This window comes from Eptatretus burgeri, chromosome 17 (assembly GCF_056783735.1).
Source record: "Eptatretus burgeri isolate ZD-2024b chromosome 17, Ebu_testis_v1, whole genome shotgun sequence".
Classification (NCBI taxonomy): Eukaryota; Metazoa; Chordata; class Myxini; order Myxiniformes; family Myxinidae; genus Eptatretus; species Eptatretus burgeri.
In genome coordinates this window covers 25,098,551-25,125,815 of record NC_140977.1, presented here as the reverse complement: position 1 = coordinate 25,125,815, position 27,265 = coordinate 25,098,551, and the positions used below count along the sequence as shown (strand labels likewise).

Here is a 27,265-nt window from a genome sequence, read left to right as displayed (position 1 = left end):
AAATTCATGGATCAAAATGCATTCACGCCCACTTTTTCTCGGGCCAATGGGGAGCGAGGTGAAAGGTCGAAGGCAGGGGGTCAAAGGCGAAGCCACGGGGCTTATATAAGCGGCTGCGTTCGTCAGAAAAGGGTCGTCGTGTGCGTTGGAGTTGAGTGCAGTTGGGAAGTTCGCAGGAGGAAGAGTTCGGAGTTGGAGTCGGAGCGAAGAGGACGGAGCTGTGGGGAGGCGGCGGCGGCGAAGGCAGACGAGGGGGTGCTCACATCGGTGCCGGGAGCTGCACACCAGGGAGGCCGACGGCGCGACCTGGTCGAGGTGGAGACGCTCGTCGCGGGACCCGAGACAGAGTAAAAATCCTCCTTTCCCCGAGCATCAGCAACCCCCTCCTGTTTCCCCCCACGCTGAGAAAGTGCGACCAAGGGGGCCCCCTTCCCACCCCCTACCAGACACTGTCCGCGAGGCCCGCGGAGTTGAGGCACCACCGCCGCTCCGCGTCTCATCACCAGACGGGTAGGCCCGACACGGTCTCGGCCCCAGGCCCGCCTGCCCCCTCATCCTGGAGGGTGGTTCTCTTTTCTTTTGCTTTGGGAATGTGTGTTGTCGGCGCCATCTGTGAAGTAAAATTGTATAAGTGTTGCCGTGTGCTCGCGTAATCGGTATTAGATCTGCATTGTCGCATTTGCTTTTTGTCTTCTTTTCTATGTGCTTTTGGTGGAATTGTATATGTGTGCTTTCCGTTCATCGCGAATAAATGTGCTTTATGTTGAACTGTTTCCCGCTTCGCTTCGTCATTTCTTTCATTGAATCCTCATCTTGCTTCACGTAAAGGGTTGGTAGTGGGCTGAATACGCCCGATAATTAATCAAACCGTCGAGGCCGACGATAACACCGCTTGGTTATCCCGATAGTACGGAACGGGTCGCTTAAGTGGCCCGTGTCCGAAGTCGACCTGCGGCGAGGTGCGATCGCCCGGTCTACCCTCCGTGTGGGTACTTAGGTAGGTCGAATTTGGCGAGCAACCCTATCCCACGCGGGGGCCGATTGGCTCGATCGCGGTGAGACCGAAAGGTCCACCCGTGACTGGTTCCCGGCGTTAGTCCGAGAGGGTCACGACTGGATTGTCCGTCCGGTGGGCGACGTGCTGCGATTCGAGTTACGTGGCCGTCAGCACGCCGGCGGGCGCGAATCCGTAACAATATATTTTCTTCTTATTCAGCCACTCCAGTGTGGCTTTAGCTTTGTGCTTCTCATACTTCTTCTAAAATGTGAATCTCCGACCCAGTTTCAGATTCATGAATGACTCAAGCAGGTTTTCATCAAGGCTTCTCCTGTACTTTTCGCCGTTCATTGTCTTTTCTATCCTCCCAAGCTTGCCAATCCCTGCTAATGAAAAGCAGCTCCATAACATGATACTGGCACCAACATGCTTGACACTAGGAATGGTGTTGACTTGGTTAAGTGCAGTGTTAGGTTTGCACCAGATATAACACTTTGGATTTACACTAAAAAGTTAATTTTTGTCTCGTCTGACCATAAAATATTTCTCCACAAGCCTGCAGTATCATTGAGATGTTTTTTTTTCGAAAACTCCATACGAGCTTTTAGATGCGTATTTTTTTTATAATGGCTTCATTCTGCCCACCTGTCCATAGAGGCTTGCTTTGTAAAGGGAAAGGGATATTGTTGATTGGTGAACACTGACCCCCATCTCGGATATAGAGTCTTGCAGATCTCTCAAAGTCATTGTTGGAGTTACAGTGACATCCCGAACCAGGTTCCTGCTTGTCCAGCTGCTGAGTTTGGATGGGCGACCTGATCTGGGTAGCATCTGAGTGGTATGATACGTCTTCCACTTATTCATCATGGATATCACCGTACTCAAAGGGATAATGAGTGACTTTGAAATCTTCTAACCCTCTCCATAACTATACATCTCCACCACCTTATGTCTGACTTCTTTGGAAAGCTTCTTGGTCTTCATGTTTGTCTTATTGATTGATCAAGTGAGTTGTACCTTAAAACTCCTTAGATAAGTGGGGAAGCTTAATTTTAAGTTAAACCACTGATTACATACAGGTGAAACCACTTACACTCATTTTGTTACCTTTCAAACAAATAATTTGCTCCTGGAGTGATTTAGGGTTAATTTGGCAAAGGGTTTGAAAACTTATGCAACTGAGAGTCATCTGATTTTCTCTATTCATCAAACTTATTCGTATTTTATCTGCATTTTTCAGCTTTATCACTTTGGAGTAGTTTGTGAAGACACTATATGTTAAGTTTGATTCGAAAACATCATGAAATATGCCAAGGTGGCATCAGATGTGAAAACTTTTGATGGGGGTGAATACTTTTGCAGGCCACTGTATATTTACTAAATATATTTTCCATCTACTTTTTAACCATTAAGTATTTTCCTATGACATATCCTGTTCACCCAGCTAGATAAGTCTCAAGGTGTGCATTAAAAACCTCACTTGGTTTACCAAGTTTCACAGGATGTCCAATGCAGTCAATCATGGTCACTCAATCAGACCACATAGGATTTAACCCGTCGCGTCGCTTTCGGTCGTTGAACAACATAACTTGCATGTGTTAGAGTAGACAGTGGAGCATTGCAATTTATTGACAGTAATTTTTTTTTATTCCAGAAGTATTTTGTTTACCGCTAACAACCCAGCATTAATTTCAGTAATACGCACAATTATTCGCCAAAAAAACAGTATTATTGATTGGTGCTATGTTCCTAGGGATAAGACGTAATGTCATTTTGTTTTTCAAGTTCCGCTCTGAGTCTGGGAGGTCAGCGGTTCAAACCCCAGCCAAGTTATACCAGACTTTTTAAAATGGCACGTGCTGCTACCTTGCTTGATGTTCAGCATTCAAAGGTTAACAGCACGGACAATCCCCATCAATTGCGGGCATCCATGGGGAGGAAGAAATTCCTCCTTGGGAAATTTCCCACTGAGTGTGGAGAGAAAAGCGACGCCATTGTTGTGATGGCGCTGGTACCCAGAGTACCCCAGGAAGTGATGGCACCTCCCCCAAGCTCAGTGGCTGTGTTAAGTGTTTATCTCATCAGTATGTTCGTGTGTGTGTGTGTGTGTGTGTGTGTGTGTGTGTGTGTGTGTGTGTGTGTGTGTGTGTGTGTGTGTGTGTGTGTGTGTGGCAGCTCCATTGCAAGTCCAAGACCCTGTATTACAAATAAAAAGTTACAAAATTCGATTCTCGTTGAATCATGAACAATACTGTCAGACCCCGCTATTCGTGGATCCTAAGTATTCACAGTTAATAAAATGCGACCTGATTGTACATTCGTGGCTCTATGTTTCACTTATTAGTGGGTTTTTTTTTCTTCGGTTTTCGCAGATTTTCATGGGAACATTTGCGGTATTTTTCGCGGTTTCGCAGGGTTTTTTTTTGTAGATTTTGGAGGGCATATTCACAGTTTTTTTGCAGGCATATTTGCGGTTTTCACGGGCAGAATTGCAGTTTTTGATGTGATTTTTAATTTTCCCTTATGAATTACAAAATGCCGGGAACCTCATCCCCCTTTTTCATTGAAACAATGACCAGCTATTCACAGCATTTTCCAGGAATGTATCCCCTGTGAATATTGGGGTGCGACAGTACACCGCCATAAACGCCTTGCCTGGTGCTAGACATAACAAATGTAAAGAAGTCCCAGATGTAACTCAGATTATTACACCCACGATCTTACTTAATCAATCACACCGATGCCTAGTACCTGGCGTTCAGCCCATCGCCTACGGATGCCACATTGTCAGATATACGAGTTATGTTGTTCAACTGCCATCAGCAAAAAGCGATGGGACAAGTTGAGGATATCAGGATGACGTGCACGGCCATAGAGGCCTCGCCTCGCGCTAGATGTAATGCCGTAATGAGGTCCCAGACATAACGCCATAATGATGTCCCAGTGAAAAGAGCGTGCCAGACAGAGGGATGGACGGTCGTTGAAATCCGGTGACTCTAATATGTAGATTAATAAATCCCAAAACTACTGCCCCTTCCTCCTGGTCTTTTATATTGTGTGCCATTAAAAAGGTTTATGAGAGGTTCCCATCCATCAGAGCATTTTAACATTTTAAATGAGTCGTTTGAAAATTAAAGATTCAAACTCCATTCTTCATATGCTTTAAGCATGTACCCGAGTCCCTTGAAGGTGACCTCAGGTCAGGATGGCCATCAGATGACTAACCCAGATCCTGTTGCCTAAGTCGAAGCATTAATCAGAGAGGATCAACTCGGTAAAGTTGACGAATTATCCACAGAACATGGAATTTCCCAAAGCAGCATTTTCGCAACTATCCACAAACACTTGGAGCATGTCCAAGGTTTCAGAACGATGGGTCCCCTGAAACCTCTTATGAAGCAAAAATATGAGGAAAACATTTATACAGGCCATCGAGAACAAATGCCAAGGGTTGTTGACTCCTTTATGACTAGACACCTATGCACAAAGCCAAGGTTGCACAAATTGCCATTTGTGACAGTGGCTTCATTCCCCATCCTAGCATTTGGACCATCCTCCTTGCAGCTTGGGTAGGCCCCCATCAAACCACCCCCTATCACCCCAAGTTTTTATTAACCGCTTCAACATTTGAAGTTCCACCTCGGTGGCCACCGATTCCCGATGATGAGCAACTGACTTAAGCAACCGAGACTTGGATAAATCAGCAATCTGAAAACTTGTATTTCCTGGCATAGTCAGTGTAAAGGAAAAACAGAGCAAGTGGATTGAATGCAATGGGCACTACATGGGAAAGCTCGCAAAAAATATCTTGGAATATTGAACTGCACCAGCAAGTTGCCGGTGCCTGCACGGTATTCTAAACGGGGAAGGAATGGAAACGGCAAAAATGCAAATGGCATCTTCTGTCATCGAGCCGGCAAGCTGGGAGCAACAATTCGCATATATTGCCACATCTGATGCAATATAAATGCTCTAATGGCGGCGATGTGCTCCATTTAAAACTGTTGAGTTTGATGTATGCAGCTTTTTGATGTCTGGGGTCCGTAATAAAAATCTATATCGGTGTCAAATTGCAAATTTATTGCAAATAAATTAATAATAGGATTCCTTGAACTCTTTTTAATACCACTTATACTTTTCCAAATATATTGCGCCCACCTGCTGGAATTAGCAGTCACCTACAAGGTTGTTGCTGTCACCCATCTGTTTCAACAAGGAACAACGACAATTAAGAATGGTAAGGAACTTTGGGGCTGAAGGAGGCCGTCATGCCTGCGCTACACCAACATCAGATACTATCACCGATCCACAAGCAAGCGACCGACGAATCCTGCCAATATCCCTCCATCTCCAATGCATCGAGGTATCCATCCAATCCCAATTTAAACTTCTATACTCTTTCTGCTGCCACTACTTTTCTAGAGAGACCATTCCATGCATTAAACGCTCTCTGAGTGAAAGAGCGTTGCCTACGGACAGCAGCCACTTCATATCAGATAACAATGCTGCTGTCTTAACGGCAGGAAATGGCACACTCAACAGATTTACAACCACAAAAAGGGTTGCTACCCAAAAGTGTCAAATTGAGTTTTTGTTTTATTCACCTAAAGGGATATTAACTTGATGCAGGTGAATCTATCCGATCACAGAAGCTAAGCAGAGTGAAGCATGATTAGAACTTGGATGGGGGACGTCGGTGGAAGGTGGGTGTTTGAGTTAAATAAATAACAGGGTGGCTTTATTGGTGGTGTGCTTGCGTCTGAGCTACACATATATTTGTTAAGTGGGATATTAATCAGACTGATGTTATGATGTCGTATCTCCAGGGAACACTTTTTCTCGGACCACATTGCCCATCATATTAGGACATGAATGCTGCTGACCTGGATGCCAGACATGCGATTGCATCTCTCAAAAGGGGTATACCATTGTGTGCTGGTAATTTGGCTAAATTATCTGCGTTGATATTGAAAAGGGATGTTGAATTTAATTGCCATATAAAAAGTGTTTGGATGTTAAGTTTCGGTGAATGGTAAGAATGGGTTTGGTATGTAAATGTTAAGTGCAGTGTATTGCTAGAGAGAGTTCTCAGTGTGGATATGGCACAGGCATGATGGGCCAAATGATCACCTACGGTGTCCAACTTTTCCTATTATATGATCTTGATGGGGGAAGGGATGGTCTGTTGGGTGGTGAGTTGATGATTAATTCCCAACAAAGTTATTATATTAATGTTTGTCTCACCGTGACCATGCTGTAGTGGTTAGGAAATGTCTTGCTCGGATAGACAGGCCTCATGTATTGCGCATGTGTTCCACAGGAACCTGTAATTCATATGAGGAGGTACACAGTGGGCAGGACATTGGAACACCGTCTCTGTGACGATGTACTGGGCTGTAAAAAGACATGGTAAACTTGCAAATCCCGTTTGAATGTCACAAAAATAATAAAATCTGCAACACTTACACGTATCCCCAACAATCGGCACAGCACGGCAATGTCTATGCCTCAAACTGTATTCAGTGCTGTGTTTTGTGCTATAACATACGCATTTTGGTGATGACAGGGATGAGATGCTGCCGCTCCTCCAGAAAGTGAGAGCGAAAGCCATCGAGAGAAAGCATGATAAGAGGCCGCTGTGAAAACCTAGAAGGGAAGTAAGTTACAAAGTGTCGACATTTATTATGGGGCCATATATTTATGTGTCAAGGGGTCGAGGTGTTGGATGAAGTGAGGTTATAAAAATTCAGAAAAGGAAGAAAAATGAAGGAGTGGGTCAATATAACTGTAGGGGGAGGGAAGGCCCATGCAGATGCAGAATATGGAGAAAAGGGGTGGTGGAGGGATGGTGAGTGGGAGGTTGAACCATATTTGTGTGCATAATAAATAAATGGCTCATTTGGAGTATTATTAAATACAAACAGAGCCTACCCATCGCTTCGCTGATGGACCAATTGGTCGTCAGGTTTGCCAAAAATTTTGGGCGAAAAGGAGAAGGAAAGGAAGACAAATTTACCCGTGCATAGAGGACTTTAACCCCTCCCCGTCCCCGTCCTCACATCACGCTTCCATCACTCCCCCCTCGCCCCCCCCCAATTCGTCCTGATGTCCCTTCCCGCCAGAAATGTCTCACACATGATGACAGGCCCCTCCATTATTTTTGGAGGGGAGAAGGGAAGGACAAATTTACCCGTGCAAAGAGTACTTTAAACTCAGCATTGCCCAGGAAAAAAAGGAAATTGTAATACCTTCTGCCACCACCACCACCAGGTGGTGCTACAAGGTACACATTTACATAGAGAATTTGCGCCCACCCCCTCCCCCTCCCCCTCTCCTTAGGACGCAGCCACATAGCCTTTGTTACCCCCTACACAAAGTTGTATTTGTATGCCGAGTTTGGAATTTGTAACTTAAGAGATGTGGCCGTGCATAAGGAACAAACAAAGCCACAGAGAGAGGGAGAGAGAGAGAGAGAGACAATGGCGTTTATAGATATAGGTAACTTTAAACATCGAAATCTATTAGTGTATAAATGTGTTGTTCGTCTTTTGGCTGCTCCCGTTAGGGGTCGCCACAGAAGATCATCCGCTATGATCAGCATACTGATTTAGCACAGGTTTTACGCCGGATGCTCTTCCTGACGCAACCCTGGTCGCCTCTTATGACACAGGGATAAGGATTGGGTTTCGCCATGATTCCGGGCTGCCCTACACCCTCTCATAGCGCGGCCCAGCACAGAGCTCCTGTCCTCAAGCGATCCTCCAACCCAAGCCTCCGAGTAGCCAGATTACAGGTGCACGCCACTACGCCCGGTATCTACTTCGTGTATAAATGATTAGTTTTAAAAAAAAAAAGTCCTTCGACTTTTTGGGTTGGAGCAACTGCTGCCCTACCTGTCACCATTTGCATCTCCAAAATCAAAAACACTGGACATATCGATGGAGTTATCAAGATATCTCCCAATGGTATCTGTGTACCATTTATTTGCCTGAGAAACCCTGTAAGCCACAATCCAGGTCAGGTATGGGAGCATGTACCTGAGCAGCGCGTCGCTACGTCCACTTTCTGCCGGTACTCCAGGTGCCTCTGTCTGGCCATCCCCCAGACAGATGCCTGGCCCATCCCCTTATCTTTGGCCCATCAAGTCACAATTACCTGTGATAACGTCCCATCCTATATCTTCCATTGTCTCATTTCCCATGGAAACCATTGTTTTTGCTCATTTTGCAGTCCTTTAGACATGTACTTATCATCGCCTGTTTCTAAACCCAAAGTTATCTTCTTGCACTTAATAATCATACAATTTTTTTTATTCCCTACTATGGCATTTATCCATTAACCTTGACCAAGATTTAAATGCTCATGAGTATTGCAAATAAACAGTAATCTAATAACAAAACCCCATGAGCTCCACAAAATGGGTGTAGCAAAGAGAAGCAAAAATACATTCCAAAGTTGTTGAGGAAGGAAAATGAATGAAAGTGAGAATAATTACCCAGGTGGACATTCTGCTTCTGTGATGTCCTCACATGGGTCAAGAACCCAAGGTGTTTCTCCTGCCAGCATACACGTTCACAACACGAGGTGCCAATTTAGGAATTCCTCAACACCAGAAGGAATTCCGACATCGGTTAAAAACGGACTACAGATCTTGGTTCTACTGGGATGCAATAGGATTAATCCACAGTCGAGCTGTAGCCTCACAAGACACATCACAAAGCTGAAGCTCGACAAGTACACGTGCTGCAGATCATTAAATCTAGTCACAGAACTTTAGTGCCATGTAAACTGGTGCAGCTAGAAAGCTCATTGAAAAAGAACACTTGAAACAAACAAATGACAATGGGTGTGATTGTTTCTAACATCGTAATCTGCAATCTTTCGTTGAGGATTTGGACATTCACAAATGTGAAGTGAAGCAAAGTCAATGCCACGCCATCGCGAATCCCCCACACTTCCCACCAAAAGCAAAGTTGAAAGATGGGGAAAAGTTCCACCAGGATTGATCCAATATAAAATTTTAAGTTATTATTTTTTTTATAATTAAAAAATTATTATTAAATTATTATATTTAAAAATAATTATTATATTAAAAACATTATTATTATAATTTAAAAAAATTAATTTTTCCCCCATTTTGCCTCCTGTGACCCTAAATCCTCATCCCTGGGGCATGAACCAAGGGTCAAATCAAAAAAAAATTGTTGCGCATTTCATGTATCCCCCAATGCTGATTGCATATACAATGTTTCATTTTATAAAAAAAAAATTGTATAAAAAGTGCCTGTAATTGCATTTTTTGGTGTTTGACTTTTTGACCCCGCACCATGGCCCTTTGGGGCAGGACCAAAAATGACACTGCTCTGGCACCTTTTGCCATGTGTTGATCACCAAGTTTGGTGAATTTATGCACAACTGTTTCGGAGTAGATAATGTGATGGATGGACAGACAGACAGATGTGGGAAAAATTTTTTTCAAAAAGCATGGGGATAAACAAGTAGGACACAACAAACCACCGTCTTGTCCGACAGGACAGTGCAAAGATTGCCTTCAAGTGGTCTAGTCTTACTTCCATTTGCAACCCGACGGTAGACTATCAAATTGGTGTTTTGCAGGTAGGGTGTTACATCAATGAGTGTGCCATCCCTCGGTTTCTACCGACATTCGCTGCTGGTTGATGTTAAATATCGTGTGGTGTCGTTTACAATTTTCCCAGGATGAAGAATTTTCGATTCAACGTTCGATCCACACAAATGTTCTTTATATTTATTTATTTTCTCTGCAGAGGTCTGGCAGGATGGCCTAGATATATGTACACACCTCTAAGCCATCCAGCATGGGTTCAAACCTCGGCTGGGACATTAACTGTCATCCCGGTGTTTCATAGGCAGGGTGGTTGATCAATGTGTGTGCCATCCGTCGGATGGACGTTAAAACGGACGTCCTGTCTGCCAGCAGTCATCGGTGGATGCTAAAGATCCCACGGTGTGTTTCACAAAGAGTAGGGGAGCTCCCGGAACAATGAGCAAATTACAAAATTTCTGCCCTAGTTTCTGCTGCGAAGGCAATGGAAAAACCATCCAGTCTAACCCTCGCCAGGAAACTGCTTCGACAGCACTGATGCTCTGTAAGAAAGTATGGTACATCAGAATCAGATGACATTCACTGCAATATCGAAGAGCTCATTGAAGAGCAACCAAAATGGTCCTGTGTTACAATAACTATGTTTCAAAATATTGGAGAACAGTTTGTAATTCGATGGATTCACATTCATAACAGTTGCAAGAATTCCAGTGTAGAATATGCAGAAACTAAAAGTTATGTCAACATACAACAGATCAGAAAGGCTTCATTTTTCGGTCCCAGAGTGGCCTTCATTTGGGTACTAAACAGGCCACGTGTGATCAGCTCAAAAGTACCTTATTAGTTGGGTGGGGAAACAAAGGCCTACGACAGAGCAGGAGATCTGTATTACGTGTCCATAATCACAATGTGGTCTTGTACTGCGAGCCTTCATCCCTACGCCCTTCGAGAGAGTTGTTATTATTTGGAAGCACAAGGCTTGCATATTCCCCGATGAAGTCAACCTCTGTGGCCGAAACTGTGAATTTTACAGCCTTTGATTATATTAACAAAAACTTTAAGTTTGCGTATTTTCAACTGTTATATGAATAACTATGCACTGTACCACATGTCATTCATACTGCGCCGCGTCGTTCAAATTTCAACAGTGAGTGCATTGCTGTGATTTCTTGCTCCATGTTTCTCTAAATCTTGATGTTATGTATATACCAAGGCATTTGACATTGTAGTCTGGACAGCAGTCCTTGGAGTCGAGGCAGTCGTTCGCGCAGCTACAGAGGCTACGATTGGAGCGATATTCACCACAGCGCCCATCGCAATGCCATGAATGTGCTGCAGTAAAAAAGAAAAATGAAGGAATAAATGATTCACTAACAATGGCTGTATAAAATGCAGGTAAACAGTATCATGTAATTACACCCACCTTCCCCACTCCCCTGCACAAATAAATGAAGAGAGTTTAAGATTGATGAATACGCGACTGTAGAAATGACACACAAATGCTAAATGAGGCGTCTTGTGAGTCTTCAGTCACTCGGTTTTGCTCGCTGGGCACTTTTAGCCTGTCATTTCGAGCATAAAATCTGTCATTCACATGGTCTTTGAAACATAATTTTTCACATTTAAACAACCCCACAATCTCTCTCTCTCTCTCTCTCTCTCTCTCTCTCTCTCTCTCTCTCTCTCTCTCTCTCTCTCTCTCTCTCTCTCTCTCTCTCTCTCTCTCTCTCTCTCTCTCTCTCTCTCTCTCTCTCTCTCTCTCTCTCTCTCTCTCTCTCTCTCTCTCTCTCTCTCTCTCTCTCTCTCTCTCTCTCTCTCTCTCTCTCTCTCTCTCTCTCTCTCTCTCTCTCTCTCTCTCTCTCTCTCTCTCTCTCTCTCTCTCTCTCTCTCTCTCTCTCTCTCTCTCTCTCTCTCTCTCTCTCTCTCTCTCTCTCTCTCTCTCTCTCTCTCTCTCTCTCTCTCTCTCTCTCTCTCTCTCTCTCTCTCTCTCTCTCTCTCTCTCTCTCTCTCTCTCTCTCTCTCTCTCTCTCTCTCTCTCTCTCTCTCTCTCTCTCTCTCTCTCTCTCTCTCTCTCTCTCTCTCTCTCTCTCTCTCTCTCTCTCTCTCTCTCTCTCTCTCTCTCTCTCTCTCTCTCTCTCTCTCTCTCTCTCTCTCTCTCTCTCTCTCTCTCTCTCTCTCTCTCTCTCTCTCTCTCTCTCTCTCTCTCTCTCTCTCTCTCTCTCACCTCTCTCTCTCTCTCTCTCTCTCTCTCTCACCTCTCTCACCCCTCTCTCTCACCTCTCTCTCTCTCTCTCACCTCTCTCACCCCTCGCCCTCTCTCACCTCTCTCTCTCTCACCTCTCTCACCCCTCGCCCTCTCTCACCTCTCTCTCTATATCTCTCTATCTCTCCATATATCTCTCTCTCTCTCTCTCTCTCTCTCTCTCTCTCTCTCTCTCTCTCTCTCTCTCTCTCTCTCTCTCTCTCTCTCTCTCTCTCTCTCTCTCTCTCTCTCTCTCTCTCTCTCCCACCCCTTTCCCTCCCACCCCTATCCCTCCCTCTCTCTCCCACCCCTATCCCTCCCTATCTCTCTCCCACCCTATCCCTCCCTCTCTCTCCCACGCTATCCCTCTCCCTCTCTCTCCCACCCTATCCCTCCCTCTCTCTCCCACGCTATCCCTCTCCTCTCTCTTCCACCCTATGCCTCTCCCCCACCCCTATCCCTCCCTATCTCTCCCATCCTATCCCTCTCCCTCGCTCTCCCACACTATCCCTCTCCACCACCCCTTCCCTCCCTCTCTCTGTCCCACCATGAGGAGAGAGAGAGAGAGAGAGAGGGGGCCCCTCTCCCTCTCTATCCTGCTATATCTATCCCTGTCTATCCCACCCTTGTCCCTCTTTGTCCCACCCCTCTCCCTCTCTATCCCACCCCTGTCCCTCTCTCTCTCTCTCTCTCTCTCTCTCTCTCTCTCTCTCTCTCTCTCTCTCTCTCTCTCTCTCTCTCTCTCTCTCTCTCTCCCACCCCTTTCCCTCCCACCCCTATCCCTCCCTCTCTCTCCCACCCCTATCCCTCCCTATCTCTCTCCCACCCATATGCCTCTCCCTCTCTCTCCCACCCTATCCCTCCCTCTCTCTCCCACGCTATCCCTCTCCCTCTCTCTCCCACCCTATCCCTCCCTCTCTCTCCCACGCTATCCCTCTCCCTCTCTCTTCCACCCTATGCCTCTCCCCCACCCCTATCCCTCCCTATCTCTCCCATCCTATCCCTCTCCCTTGCTCTCCCACACTATCCCTCTCCACCACCCCTTCCCTCTCTCTCTCTGTCCCACCATGAGAGAGAGAGAGAGAGAGAGAGAGAGAGAGAGAGAGAGAGAGAGAGAGAGAGAGAGAGAGAGAGGGGGGCCCTCTCCCTCTCTATCCTGCTATATCTATCCCTGTTTATCCCACCCTTGTCCCTCTTTGTCCCACCCCTCTCCCTCTCTGTCCCACCCCTGTCCTTCTCTTTGCCACTCTGTCCCTGTCTATCCCACCACTCTCCCTCTCAACCCCCCCTCTCTTTGTCCCAACCCTATCCCTCTTCATCCCGACCCTCTCCCTCTCGATCCCACTATATATATATATATATATATATATATATATATATATATATATATATATATATATATATATATATATATATATATCCCTCTCTGTCCCACTCCTCTCCCTCTCTGTCCCACTCCTCTCCCTCTCTGTCCCTCCCCTCCCCCTCTCTGTCCCGCTCCTCTCCCTCTCTATCCCACCCCTGTCCCTCTCTGTCCCATTCCTGTCCCTCTCTGTCCCATTCCTGTCCCTCTCCTCTCCCTCTCTGTACCACTCCTCTCCCTCTCTATTCCACGCCTCTCATGCTTACCTCTCCCAAACCACCTCCCCTCTACACCCACATGGACAAATCCGGGTGGTCTCCATGTGCTGTATTAAAGTACTGTTTTAACATTCCCCATTTCATTCAATCCCATACTACCCCCATTTATCTACAAGTCCCACTAACAAGCGCAAGTCGAAAACCCCTCCGCCCCCTTTCCCCCTCAAGTCCCCCTATCAAACACAATTCTATAACCACTTCCTTTCACGCTTACCTTCTCCCAAACCCCTTCCCCACTTTCCCCTTCGCCCTCCCCTCTCCCACAGTGGAAAGCGACATTTGGTGAGGCATCGCCCTCCCAGCCCCCCCTTCCTCGCTCTTCTCCCATTCTCACTCCCCCACCCCTCCTTGCTCCCCCCTTCCTCCCTCTCTCCCCCTCTGTCCTCTTTCCCCTACTCCTCCCTCTCTCTCCCCTCTTTCTTCTCCTGCCCCTCCGTCCTCTCTCTCCCCCCATCCTCCTCTTCCTCTCCCTCGTCTCATTCTCCTCCCCCTTAATATATCCATCACCGAAGCAGGTTGTATTTGTAAGTACAGTATATAGTAAATCTTCTTTTATATAAATATTTTCAAGTGTTTGTACATTATTGTTTCACGACAAAACTATAGCACCTAGAGGCCCAAAATTTTGTGTATGTACTTCAGAATTTGGGCAAGGTTTGAAGCTTCCGCACAATGGCCTTGGCGTCAATTTCGAGGCCACCAAAAGCTGTTATAAAGTTTATATTGGGATGTGGGGTCAGGCAGTGCTGCCACCGAACCGCAGGCAAAAGGTAACCACCATGAGGCCAATAACTCCAAAGCTTTTCATTGTTCAACATATCCCCAAACCACCGCTGGGAAAAGCTCGCTCAGCTGGGTAGTACCATGCATCACTGGTCACACAAAGTGGCAAATGGTACCACAATTTATCACCAAGGATCTGGGCAGTACATGGTCAAGAAAAACTTGACTTGGAGAAAAACGTTTTCATCATGTGCCTGGAGTTGGCTTAATGGTTATGGTGGTTGGCTTGGGATTCTATGATCCTGAGTTCAAATCCTACTCAGCAGTTGAATTAATACCAGGTGGGGTTGACTGTGCTTGTCATCCTTCTGAGGTTAGCAAAATGAGTGCCAGCTTTCTGGTATCCTGTGTCGGAGTGGTGACCTGTCCAGGATTGTGTCCAATAGCCCAGGAGACTGCTTAGGCAACACCAATGCTCTGCACAGAGGATGGTCCTGAGAGATGGATTTTCATTATTCACAGCAAGGCTTGGTACACTGTGAGTGGCTCCTGGTAAATGATGTCAATACACTCTTGTATCTGTTTTTCTGCTCTCTCAGTCTTTCCCAATTCTTAGAAAAGTTGGAGGAAATAAATAAATAAATAAATGAGCGACAAAAACGCAACAAAAAGGGTGGATGGGGTGCATGGGCGAGCTTGTGTACAGGGCCTTCAGAAAGTATTCACACCCCTTGACTTTTGTCACATTTTGTTGTGTTACAGCCTGAATTTAAAATGGATTACACTTAAATTTTTTGTCATCTATCTATACAAAATACCCCATAATGACAAAATGAAAACATGTTATTACAATTTTCAACAAATTAATTTAAAATGAAAATCTGAAATGTCCATATAGTTTGAGGTTTTATATATGCCAGTGCGTGCCCATACGTGCGTGGCCGTACGTGCGTGGCCATACGTGCAAAAAATAAAAATTAAAAACTTTCAAACCGCGTGCCAGAAACAACAACCACACAGTACAGTATATAGTACAGTATATTCCAGTATATAGTACAGTACAGTATATAGTACAGTACACAGTACAGTATATTCCTTCGCTCTCGTAAACGACGACTGGATTGGGGCATTGTGTTTATCTATAAATGCGCATAAGAAATCGAGAAATTATTAGAATACAGTAACTCATCACTATTATTCCAGTCCGTACGTTGTAACCCGTAATGGGGAATGCGCTCTAACTTGGCCATAACTTGGGAACCACTTGTCCGATTAATTTCAAACCTTTTGAAAGGCAAACAAACAGAGATTGCGGGAATTATAGATAGATAGAAGATAGATACTGTGGGTGCAAAACACCAAGCAACGTGTCCTGTCATTGGTAACGAAGGGGCCCTTTCCCCATCGGCCACGCCTACACAGCAACGAGTCATGTCATTGGTTTGGTAAATAAATGGCCATAACTTGGGAACCACTTGTCCGATTAATATCAAACCTTGAAAACACACATACTCAGGTCCCCAGCAACATACCTGGCAAGTTTCAATTAGATTGGACCAGTGGCTGTCGAGAAACAGCGGTCTCACACACACACACACACACACACACACACACACACACACACACACACACACACACACACACACACACATTGCTGGAATTATAGATTGATATATACACTTCCGGTCAAAAGTTTTATAACACCCCCATTTTTCAGTTTTTACTGAAATATAAGCAGTTCAACTCCAGTGAATAACCGGAAATGGTACAAAGCTAAGCGGTAAACTGCCAAAGGTTAAAAAAAAAAGTTTAGGTGAACAAAAACTGAAAAATAATGTAAATTTCAGAGTTGTTAAAAAAGGCCCTTTTCAGGGAACAAGTAATGGGTGAGCAACTGCAGCTGTTCTGCAGCAATGGAAGTAAATTAAGCCTTGAAAGTTGATGCAAACAATTCCTTCAGGTGTCCCAACTTTTGTTGATTAGTTACAAACCCTCTGTCTGTATAAAAGCAGTGTTGGAACAGACTGTATTGATCCACCCTCCGAAGCATTATTTGGACAATATTGCACTGCAGGAAGTAGTATCTTGCTATCATAATGGTGAGAAAAAGACAATTAACAAAGGAAGACAGACAGACCATTACAACCCTTCAAAGTGTAGGTCTTCCCTTGAGAGAAATTGCAAAGAAAGCCAAGACGTCAGTGAGTAGAGTTTCCTACACCATCAAAAGGCACTTGGAAACTGGAGGAAACTCTGACAGGAAGAGGTCTGGCAGATCCAAAGCCACAACACAATCAGAAGACAAGTTTCTGAGAGTCAACAGCTTATGTGACAGGCGGCTCACAGGACAGCAGCTTCAAGCACAGCTTAACACTGGTCTAAGTAAGGAAGTCTCAGTTTCAACTGCGAAGAGAAGACTTCGAGCTGCAGGTTTGACAGGTCGAGTTGCAGTAAGAAAGCCATTGCTAAGATGGCAAAATACGAAAAAGAGGCTTGCCTGGGTAATGAAGCACCCCCAGTGGACTACTGAAAACTGGAAGAAGGTCTTATGCACCGATTAATCAAAATTTGAAATCTTCGGTCCATCATGCAGGGTTTTTGTACACCGTCGAGTAGGCGAAAGGATGGTTCCTCAGTGTGTGACACCAACTGTCAAACATGGAGGAGGAAGCGCGATGATCTGGGGCTCTTTTGCTGGATCCAGAGTCGGCGACTTGCACAGAGTGACTGGCACCCTGAACCAAAAGGGCGACCACAGCATTTTACAGCGCCATGCAATACCCTCTGGTCTCCGCCGAGTCGGTCAGGGGTTCATCCTACAGCAAAATAACGAACCTAAAATACCTCCAGGCTATGTCAGAACTACCATAGAAAAAAAGAACAAGACGGGAGGCTTCAAATCATGGAATGGCCAACAGAGTCTCCAGACTTAAACCCATCGAGCTGGTTTGGGATGAACTGGACAGAAGGGTGAAAGCAAAGCAACCTACAAGTGCAACACATTTGTGGGAACTTCTGCAAGTGTTGGGAAGAACTTTCTGAACAATATTTGATTTCCATTGTAGAAAGAATGCCACGAGTATGTTCGGCTGTAAGATCTGGAAAAGGTGGCTTCTTTGATGAGTCAAAAATTTAGATTAAATTTTGTTCAACAAAACGATTCCATCGATTTCTTCTTTATCTGCAATTGTTTATTTGTTCTATGCTTTAATTTCAGAATACATTGAAACATTAAACTGCTTAAATTTCAGTAAAAACTGGAAAATGTGGGGTGTTCAAAAACTTTAGACCGGTCGTGTACATATATATATATATATATATATATATATATATATATATATATATATACATATATATATATATATATACATATATATACATATACATACATATATATACATATATATACATATATATACATATACATACATATATATACATATATATATACATATATATACATATTGTTGAAGATTTCCGCCACGTTCGGTGTGCGAACGACCACTTCTGCCAAATCGCAGTCGCGCACCCACCGGAGGCCGCAATCCAGTCGTGGCTTTCCGGACCAACCCCGGAAACCAGCCACGGATGCCCTAATGCACCATAAACTAGTCAATACTCTGTCCACGCGCTACAGGGTCAATCGCCGAATTGTCGATCTATCTAACTATTCGCGCGGACAGAAAATACCGAGAGTTTATACCTTGACTGGAACTTGTACGGACACGAGCCGCTTAAGCGTACCCGTTCCGTGTGCATCGCTGAGCGGTTTGATATCGCCAAGTCCCGGCGGACCAGATTATAACTTCTATCGGCATAATTAGCCAGTTAATTCCCAATACGTGCCGTGGCAGTCAATACAAGGAAAATGACGCAAACGAGCAGGTGAACGTTTAAACAATGGGAATTTGTTTTCAACACGTAAGCAGTCAATGGGGGGATGGGGACAAGACACGAGCAAAGCCTTCAGCCGAGTTCTATGTTTCTATACAAGCACGTACTTATGGCAGTTCTACTTAATGGAGGACAAGGCGCCACAGACTTTCACAGAAAAAGCCAAGGAAAGAAAAGGGCTCATGAGCCTTTATTTCCAACTCGGGATCCTGGTTGACCGAGGGCTCCGAGAGAGCTACCTTGCCGCCCCTTGGTGGCGACTCGGTGGTCTTCGTCTCGCTGGCTCGTTGCAAACGTGGCAGCGGCTCGAATGGTGACTTGGTCGGTCGGGGACCTGGCAGCGTGCCCGATTCCCTACGCTCCGCTCTCCTCGACGAACCGCGAGCTTGGTTGGTGGTGTACCCGACTGGTGTCGATGGTGGTGCACCCGACTCTTCGCGCTCTGCTCTCCTCGTCGAACCGCTGGCTTGGTTGGTCGGGGCTGGTGGCGCGCCCGACTCTTCGCGCTCCGCTCTCCTCGATGAACCGCCAACGAACTGCTTGCCCGCCAACGATCTCCTCGCCCGCCAACAATCTCCTCGCCCGCCAACGATCTCCTCGCCCACCAACGATCTCTTCGCCCGCCAACGATCTGATCTCTCGGCGTCCCAACGTGCCTTTTTATAGCCCCGATGGGTGAAGCCGCTGTAGGTTTCGCCACCTGAAGCCAGTGCTTCCCCCTTTCACCCTTGAACCTTCGCCCCAGGCTGGCTCCGCCCCTTTCACCTCTGATTGGCCAGTTCCCTTCACGGCAAAGGCCGTTTTGATCCGATTATGGTAATCAGCCGTCTTCACGGCTGGTTTTCACACGAACGTTCCAATTGGCCAATTTCTTCCACAAAGCCCGCTTTGATCCGATTATGGTAATCAGCCGTCTTCACGGCTGATTTGCACATGGACGCTGGAGAATGTGGCTCCTATGGCGGCGCGGCATGTCACGTCGACGGCATCTTGCCGCTGTTGCTGAGGCGGGCGTGATGGTGTCCCGATGTTGATGACGCTGTGGTGGGGATGGCGTGGTTGTAAACTTGTTGGCGTTGTGGTGGAGGTGGCGTGGTTGTAGAGCTGTTGGCGTTGTGGTGGGGGTGGCGTTGTTGTAGAGTTTGTTGTTGAGGGGATGTTGTTTGTTTAAAATAAAAGATAGAAAAAGAATAATGGCTAACTCAAAGATGCACAGCCCAGCACACGAACAAGGCCCATTATACATCGGTGGGGGAACCTAACCTGAAACACATACTTATCGGAATAACTGATCTCTGGGGAACCTGAATGGTGGTTTGCGAATTTCCACAAACGTAACTATATATATATATATATATATATATATATATATATATATATATATATATATATATATATATATATATATATATGCAGGGTGTCCCAAAAGTTAAATAACATTTCTGCTTTTCATAATTTGTTTTTCTTTTCTTTTCAGAATTTAGATTAACATTCTGAAATTACCCATGGAAAAATTCACAACTGAACAAAGAACCAAAATCGTGGAATTTTATTTTAAATTTCATCGATCAATTATTCCCACCCAAAGACTGCCGACACTTCAATGCCAGAAAACCACCTTCAGGTTTCGTGATTCGTCGGTTGATTCAATGTTTTCAGCAATATGGGTCAGTAAGTGACTTTCCACGATCTGGAAGACCACGTTCAGTCCGTTCGAAGATTAATCGTGAACGTGTGCTGGACAGTGTTCAAGAAGAACCAGGAACATCGATCCGCAGATGTTCTGACCAGTTGGGGATGTCTCGGATGTCACTATCACATACTAAGAAACGATTTGCACCTCTTCCCATACGAAGTGCAATTGGTGCAAAAGTTGAAACTGACTGATCATCGACAACGCTTAAATTACTCAGTCCAAATTCAGAGGTTGGTCAATGAAGAAAACGAATTTGCTCATAAACTGATTATGAGCGATGAAGCTCATTTCCATTTGAGCGGTTTTGTGAATAAGCAGAACTGTAGGTTCTGGGGATTAGAGAATCCTAGGGTGATTCATCAACGTGAGTTGCATCCTCTCAAATGCACCGTCTGGTGTGGTGTAACGTCAGAAAGGATTATTTATCGGCCCTTATTTTTTTTGAAAATGAGGATGGCAGTGCAACGACGGCCACGAGCGAGCGGTATCGAGCCAGGCTCAAGAATTTAGTGCGTCCTGCAGTGAAGGATAAACCTGAGATGTTGTTTCAACAAGATGGAGCCACTGCCCACACAGCACGAGCCACGGTGGAGCTTCAAAGGCAAATTTTTGGACACCGAATAATTTCACGAAATTCAGAAATTTCTTGCCCATCAAGTTCTCTTGATTTGACGCCTCCCGATTATTTTATTTGGGGTTACCTAAAGGAGCATGTGCACATCAATAAGCCCCATACAATTCAGCAGCTCAAGGACAACATCTGCGCAGAAATTCGAGGGCTGCAGCCAGAGTTATTGTCCGCTGTTATGGAAAATGCTGTCGAAAGAGCCCGTCTCTGAGAAGCCGAAAATGGAGGACATCTAATCTGCATCATTTTTCATAAATAAAGCAAATTTATCTCCATTTTGTAAATTTTCTTTTGGTATAAAAATAATCATAAATTATTTTTAAAAACAGAAACGTTATTTAATTTCTTAATCCCGAAGTGACTTTTGGGACACCTCGGTCATCAGTCATCTTTTGGGACAGTCATCAGCCTGTATATGAGGCGCCGCAAGGAGGAGTGATGTAAGGGCCACATCGGCCATTTTGGAGTCAATGCCATATAGCACTATTTTAACCCTTCCCCTATCAGCCTATCATCATCATATCATTAAAAAATGTCGCTTACATCACTCCTCCTCGCCGGGCCTCATATATAACAGAAGTTAGGTATCAGGCCAATAGGGTGCTTCAGTATGTTGAAGAATACTGTAGTAGATGAGTAGAATACTGAAGTAGGTAGCAAGCTCACCATTTTACTGTCTTATCAGGGTTTGTCAGACAGCATCAAACTATTATAAAAATTACTATTCTGGTGCAGCGAGAGCAAGAGGACATGACATCCCCGAGGGTGGAAAGCTGTCCACATGCAGCGCGACGAGGTTGTGGTTAATGAAACGTTATGGAAACAATAACGGTCATTTGCTCCGACAAAGAGTCATCACCCGAAACGTCGGCTTCTCCTTGCTTCCCTTGGTGGGTACCATACCTCAGTCGACTTCTGTTGATTTTATCCATCGTCATTGAAACAGGTTAACAAAACAATACATCAACAAATTTTCAATGATTTGATAAAATGACTGATCGACAGCCAATTTTTTCCATGTCGCCCGAGACTAATGAACTTGACCGAGAAAATCGTCGTGGTGGATCGTTACATGCCTGTGTGGATGCAGTGATGATGGAAATCAGGGCAGCATTCGTTGTAGGTGAAACACAGTGGATCACAGCGGCATGTGCCTTCTCCACGCATCGTTTCCACTTCTAAGCAGCGTCCATTGCACGAGAGCCCTGCACACAACATGGCACCATTTTCTTTGATTTGATTTCATAATATAATGCAGTGACTCCTGCTTGTAAACGAAAAAAAAACCCATCATAGACAAGGACATTATCCATCCATCCATTGGACCATACTCTGTGCAGAGCATTGGTGCTGCCTAAGGAGTCTCCTTGGCTATTGGGCACAATCCTGGACAGGTCACCACTCCGACACAGGACACCAGCAAGCTGGTGCTCATTTTGCTAACCTCAGAAGGATGACAGGCAGAATCAACCCCACTTGGTATTAATTCAACAGCCGAGTGGGATTTGAACTTAGGATCCTGGGATCCCAAGCCCACCACCCGAACCATTAAGCCAACACCAGGCACAAGGACATTATGACACAATGAATGTATCAACATAAGATAAGCAAAGGTGTTTGCAATGATCTGTGTGGCAAGCTGTCAGAGCTGGAGCTACAAGACTACCTTGTTCTTTTCACTTTCCAATCCAAACCACATTTAGGTGAATGTTGGAATATGTATGGGGAGGGAAGAAAGCCTGGTGTTGGCTTCGTGGTTAGGGTGGCTGGCTTGGGATCTTAGGGTCCTGAGTTCCAGCCCTGCTGGCCACTGAATTAACACCAGGTGGTGTTGACTCAGTCTGTCATCCTTCTGTGGTTGGTGAAATGAGGACCAGTGTACTGGTATAGGGACACAGCATCAGCAGCACAGCCACAACACCCCCAACAAAATGATAGCTACCCAGCAGCCAAGCTGGTTCAAAAGGTCAAAGGTCTATGTGACCTATCAATGAAAATCATGTGACCTATCATTGAAACCTATAATTAACCATGTGACATGTAATTGGAAGTATTTGTGAACACAAAAACTTGTGAACCACAGAAGGGTTTTCAACCAAACTTGACACAAGTATGGACTGCGATACAAGATGAACGGATTCCATTTTGGGTTCAAAAGGTCAAAGGTCAAGTGCCCTGCAATAATCATTTTGCAGATCATAACTCGAGTTGGAAGCATCTGATGTTTTCTCTCTTCTACTTATCTCTCTCACACCCTCTCTCATGTGACCTTTGATCTCAATTAAAGGTCATATCAAAAGTTAAACGTAACCATGGGTTGACAACTAATGCAGGCAGAGACATTTCCATCGATGCGTTCACATCTAATCCTGTTTTCTACTTTTGTTCATCATACTTTACTCAATATAGCAAAACGTTCTCTTCTACGAGCAAATGAGCATCACAGTTTGCACTCAACAAATAAATTGTATTTGAAAAGTTAAACTGCAGGACTGCACCGCATCAGTGGTGAAACAAATGTGAGGACATACTTTTACTTCCACATATGCAAATAGTTAATTAATTTTATTAAATGTGGCTCATGGTATGGAACAAAAATATGTTTACAATTCACACTGGAGAATCTTCTGAAATAACTCATAAACTCCAAACTGAGGTGTAGTCGTTGCCAACCTGCTTCTCTGGTCCATCCATCCATTGGTACCATACTCTGCAGAGCGTTCGTGCTGCCTAAGCACTTTCCTTGGCTATTGGGCACAATCCTGGATGGGTCACCACTCCGACATTAGGTACCAGCAAGCTGCCACTCATTTTGCCGACCTCGGAAGGATGACAGGTCGAGTTACCCCCACATGGTATTAATTCAACAGCTGAGCGGGATTTGAACTCAGGACACAAGGATCCCAAGCCCGCCACCCTATTTTGCAGCAGGGTGGAGGTTGCAGCAGCATCAACCTGCTGCAACGTGATCGGCCCATTGGCCTCCTCCACTCATGAGACTCCCTCGCTGAGAGAATCTGGTGAGCAGGATCAGCGTCAGGAAAACGAGAAACATGTCAATAAAGCCACAGCTGATGCTCACGGACTATGCAGGTAACAAATCTCATTTGAGTCTCTCTCAGCAACCGCTCGTTGGACACAAAGTCCGACCAGCAATAGCAAAGGATTCTTCGAAGAGAACTGGTACTAAAGTAATTAAGTCTGTCTCTGATCCCTGATCAGAGTCCAAGTCTCGCATCGATAGAGCAAGACTGGAAGCAGCAAGGACCTGAAGACTCGGACTTTCGTCCTCCCGCACAGGTACCGGCAGCGCCACACCCCATGATCCAGTGAATCCATGACTCCCCAGGCCCGACCCAGACGTCTATTGACCTCTGACTCGCAGCCAGCAGAGACATGAATATCACTGCCAAGGTAAGTGAATCTCTCCATGACCTCGACATCCTCACCACAAACAGGACAGCAGCATCCAAGATGTCATTGAAAGCCTGGATCTTAGTTTTGACCCAGGAAACCCGTAATCCCAGCGGCTCCGACTCCTCATTCAGCACCTCGAGGGCCCCAAAAAGGATACCCAGAGTCTCCACAAAGACGACGGCATCATCTGTGAAATCAAGGTCAGAGACCTTGACATTCCCAAATGATGCACTGTAGCTTGATCTCTCCGATATCCTCCCTAAAATCCAGTCCATACAAGTGATGAAAAGTGTGGGGGCCAGTACACACCCCTGACGAACTCCAGTAACAACTGCAAATAAGTCAGAGATGGTACCACCACACTTCACAGCACTCTCAGTACCAGAGTAGAGTTCAGACATCAGATCGATCAGTTTTGGTGGCACCCCACGAAGACCAAGAATCCTCCAGAGGACATCCCGATTCACTGAATCAAACGCTTTACAGAGATCAACATAGGCTGCAAGCAGCCCCTGCCGAAACTCTCCTCTGCGTTCGGTAAGGACCCGAAGAGCAAGGATACGGTCAATCGTTGACCTCTTCGGTGTGAAACTTGACTGCTCTGGACGCTGGTGCTCAAGCAGATGGTGGCGTACCCTATCAAGAATTATCCGAGCAAAGACCTTTCCCGGCACTGAGAGCAGCGTCACCCCTCGGTAGTTGCTGCAGTCCTGGCGATCACCCTTCCCTTTCCAGAGAGGGACAACAAGGCCCCTCTTCCAATCAGTTGGGATGATGCCTGTGTTCCAGGCAGAGCACAGAACTGCATGCAACGACACGAGTGCAGCATTTCCACCAGCCTTGAGAAGTTCCGCATGGATGCCCCAGATCCCTGGAGCTTTACGCCATTTCAACCAGTTCATCGCAGCCCGTGTTTCCTTAACTTCAGGTGGATCACAGTTGATTGGAGGGTCAGCAATCGGCATAGTTACACACCTGGAATCCAACTCGACAGCGAGTGGATCAGTCTGGAACAACTGCCCAAAGCAACCGGCGCAGCGGGCCTTCACTTGGGACTCCTTTGTCAAGAGCCGACCACCCTCTGCTCTAACTACAGTACACCGAAGGACGGACTTGGTGGAACGTAATGCGCAAATTCCCCTGTAAGCAGGATGAGAATCACGAGACCACAGGTGATGCTCTACTCCCTCAGAGATTCCTCGCACATAGGCCTCCTTGTTCCTCCTTAGTGCACGTAGTTTTATGCCTCAGTTCTCTGAACAGCTCAGCTCTGCCATTAACCCTGGCCCTGCAACTCTGGTCAATGGTATCCAGTGTCCCTTGAGAGACAAAATTCTTGTTCACCCTACAGTGAGTTCCAAGACATCCACTAGAAACATCAAGGACAGTGGTCTTGAAGGCATTCCACAACTCTTCAGAATTCCCCAAAGCACGCAGAACCTCCAAAATCTCCACTCAGCCTGTTTGCAAACTCCTTAGCTACCCTCTCATCCTTGAGCTTGCCAACATGCAGTCTAGACTGGGATGGTGCTATTCTCCCAAATTTAAGCTGAAACTTCAGAGTTGCTGCAACGCTTGTGGTCGCTATTGAGGAACTGAGCACTCCGGTCGACTCTGCAATTCTGGATCATCCTCCAGGGACCATCATTGAGCTCATTGTCAATCTCCTTTGCCACACCACCAGCGTTGGAATACCAAGTCCAGTGATGAGCCTGTGGGCACTGAAACCATGAACCAGCCACCCTAAGTCCATGCCTTCTTGCAAAGTCAAGGAACTTAGTGCTATTCTGGTTCACAGTTCTAGACCCATGAACCAAACACATGTCTCATCACCATCCCTATCAGCTCCAGTCGATGCTTTGAAATCCACCAAGACTAGAAGAGTGTCTCGCCTGGAGCACTGATCAACCACAGACTGAGCACGGCATAGAATGCATCCTTCACGGTGAGATCACTCGCCTCAGTCAGAGCATAAACAGAGACCAGGGAAACAACACCCAAGAAATGATGAATCCTTCGTCTCATAATACGCTCGTTGACCGGTGTTACCTGAATTATCATTGGAGTCAGCTTATTGGACACAGCTGCAGCAACTCCTTGGGCAAGGTAACCATCGGATCAACGAAACCAATAGTAGGTGCGACCACCCGCCATGATCTCGCCACTATCCAGTCTCGGAACCTCAGGGAGTGCTTCAATGCCGATGTTCAAATGCTTGAGCTCAGATGATAACAGAGATAGGTGATCATCCTTTCTTAGAGATGGGACATTTCAGGCACCCACCCAAAGAGACCACCTCAGATTAACCCAAGGAGACTGCCGTCTGGTGGATGACACCTCAGCATCACTACGCCACACATCACCACAATCTGACCCTGGAGGTTTACCCCGTGGTTTTCCTCCTATAAAGAAATGGGGTCCCGAAGGCTTTGCCCCCAATCCCGTCATACGGTGAGCTGCCCTGTGGAGGGAAACAGCACAGGAGGTTCTCCCACATAGTGGGTTTTCAGATTTCCTTACATTTGTGGGTTTTGCGGAATGAAGGGTTTTACGGTGGCCGGAGTGAAAATCCTGCCACCAACCTACTAAAAAGTCACCCAACTGCAGGAAGATGTCCACAGACACAGTTGGGAACTAGAAATGGATGGCCGTTGGCTCACATGGAGCTCCTCCGCCCTTTGACAGGTTTTGTTTTTCGTCCTTCTGGGTGTCCATATCATACACCCTCCTCACCAGGAAACCTGGTGGGGGAGACTGCTTATTCGCCGACAACTCGACCAGGAAACAGGTTAATACAGGTTTACATGGTACAAGTCACAAATCGAATCTGGCCTGACCTGACAATATATCAGTATCCCTTTCATCAACTACAGACGACAGTAGAGAATATAGATAATCCCATTTCAGGACTATAAATACAAACCAAAATATTAAATTGAGGTAAAGTCTGACTACGTGTTGACTCTTTGAATCTGAGCAGCCGTTTTCCCGGCCACTATTCGAACCCTCATATACCCGAGTGGTATATGATTGAACTCAACAGCCAAGTGGGATTTCAACTTAGGATCCTCAGATCCCAAGCCCACCACCACAACCATTAAGCCAACACCACACATGTGCCTATTACATCACCTTATCAAACACATTATATTAGTTCTTCATGCTTGTTGTATGTATCCATTATAACATCGTTAAAAACAGCAAGTTTCATGTTTGGAGTGATATTCAATTTTGTTTGACCACCAGGCAAGCAGACGGAGTAAATATGTAATCTCACTCCTCTCTGCGCATGTGCGATCAGGACGAATCCAGAGACAAAGTACTGTTGAACGGCAGGTTTGTCTTCTGATTCGTGTTAAAAATGTAACATTCTATTTAAATAAGCTGTTCTTCGATCATAAACTGATGGTTGAAAAACACACACACGGACAGACATGAACCAA

At 45.6% G+C, this 27,265-nt stretch overlaps 1 protein-coding gene across 11 annotated transcripts in view; it reads right to left on the bottom strand.

The window, feature by feature from the left end:
- The window catches only part of LOC147009584 (autotaxin-like), a 190,112-nt gene that overhangs the window by 84,672 nt on the left and 78,175 nt on the right, over positions 1–27,265 (bottom strand). For all 11 annotated transcript variants that reach the window (XM_085862221.1, XM_085862224.1, XM_085862222.1 and 8 more), the window contains 5 exons: positions 21,482–21,610; positions 10,791–10,913; positions 8,493–8,553; positions 6,546–6,643; positions 6,242–6,321 (listed from right to left, as the gene is read on the bottom strand). In XM_085862221.1, coding sequence (XP_085718347.1) covers positions 6,242–6,321; positions 6,546–6,643; positions 8,493–8,553; positions 10,791–10,913; positions 21,482–21,610 — 491 coding nt within the window. The remainder of the gene's footprint in view (positions 1–6,241; positions 6,322–6,545; positions 6,644–8,492; positions 8,554–10,790; positions 10,914–21,481; positions 21,611–27,265) is intronic.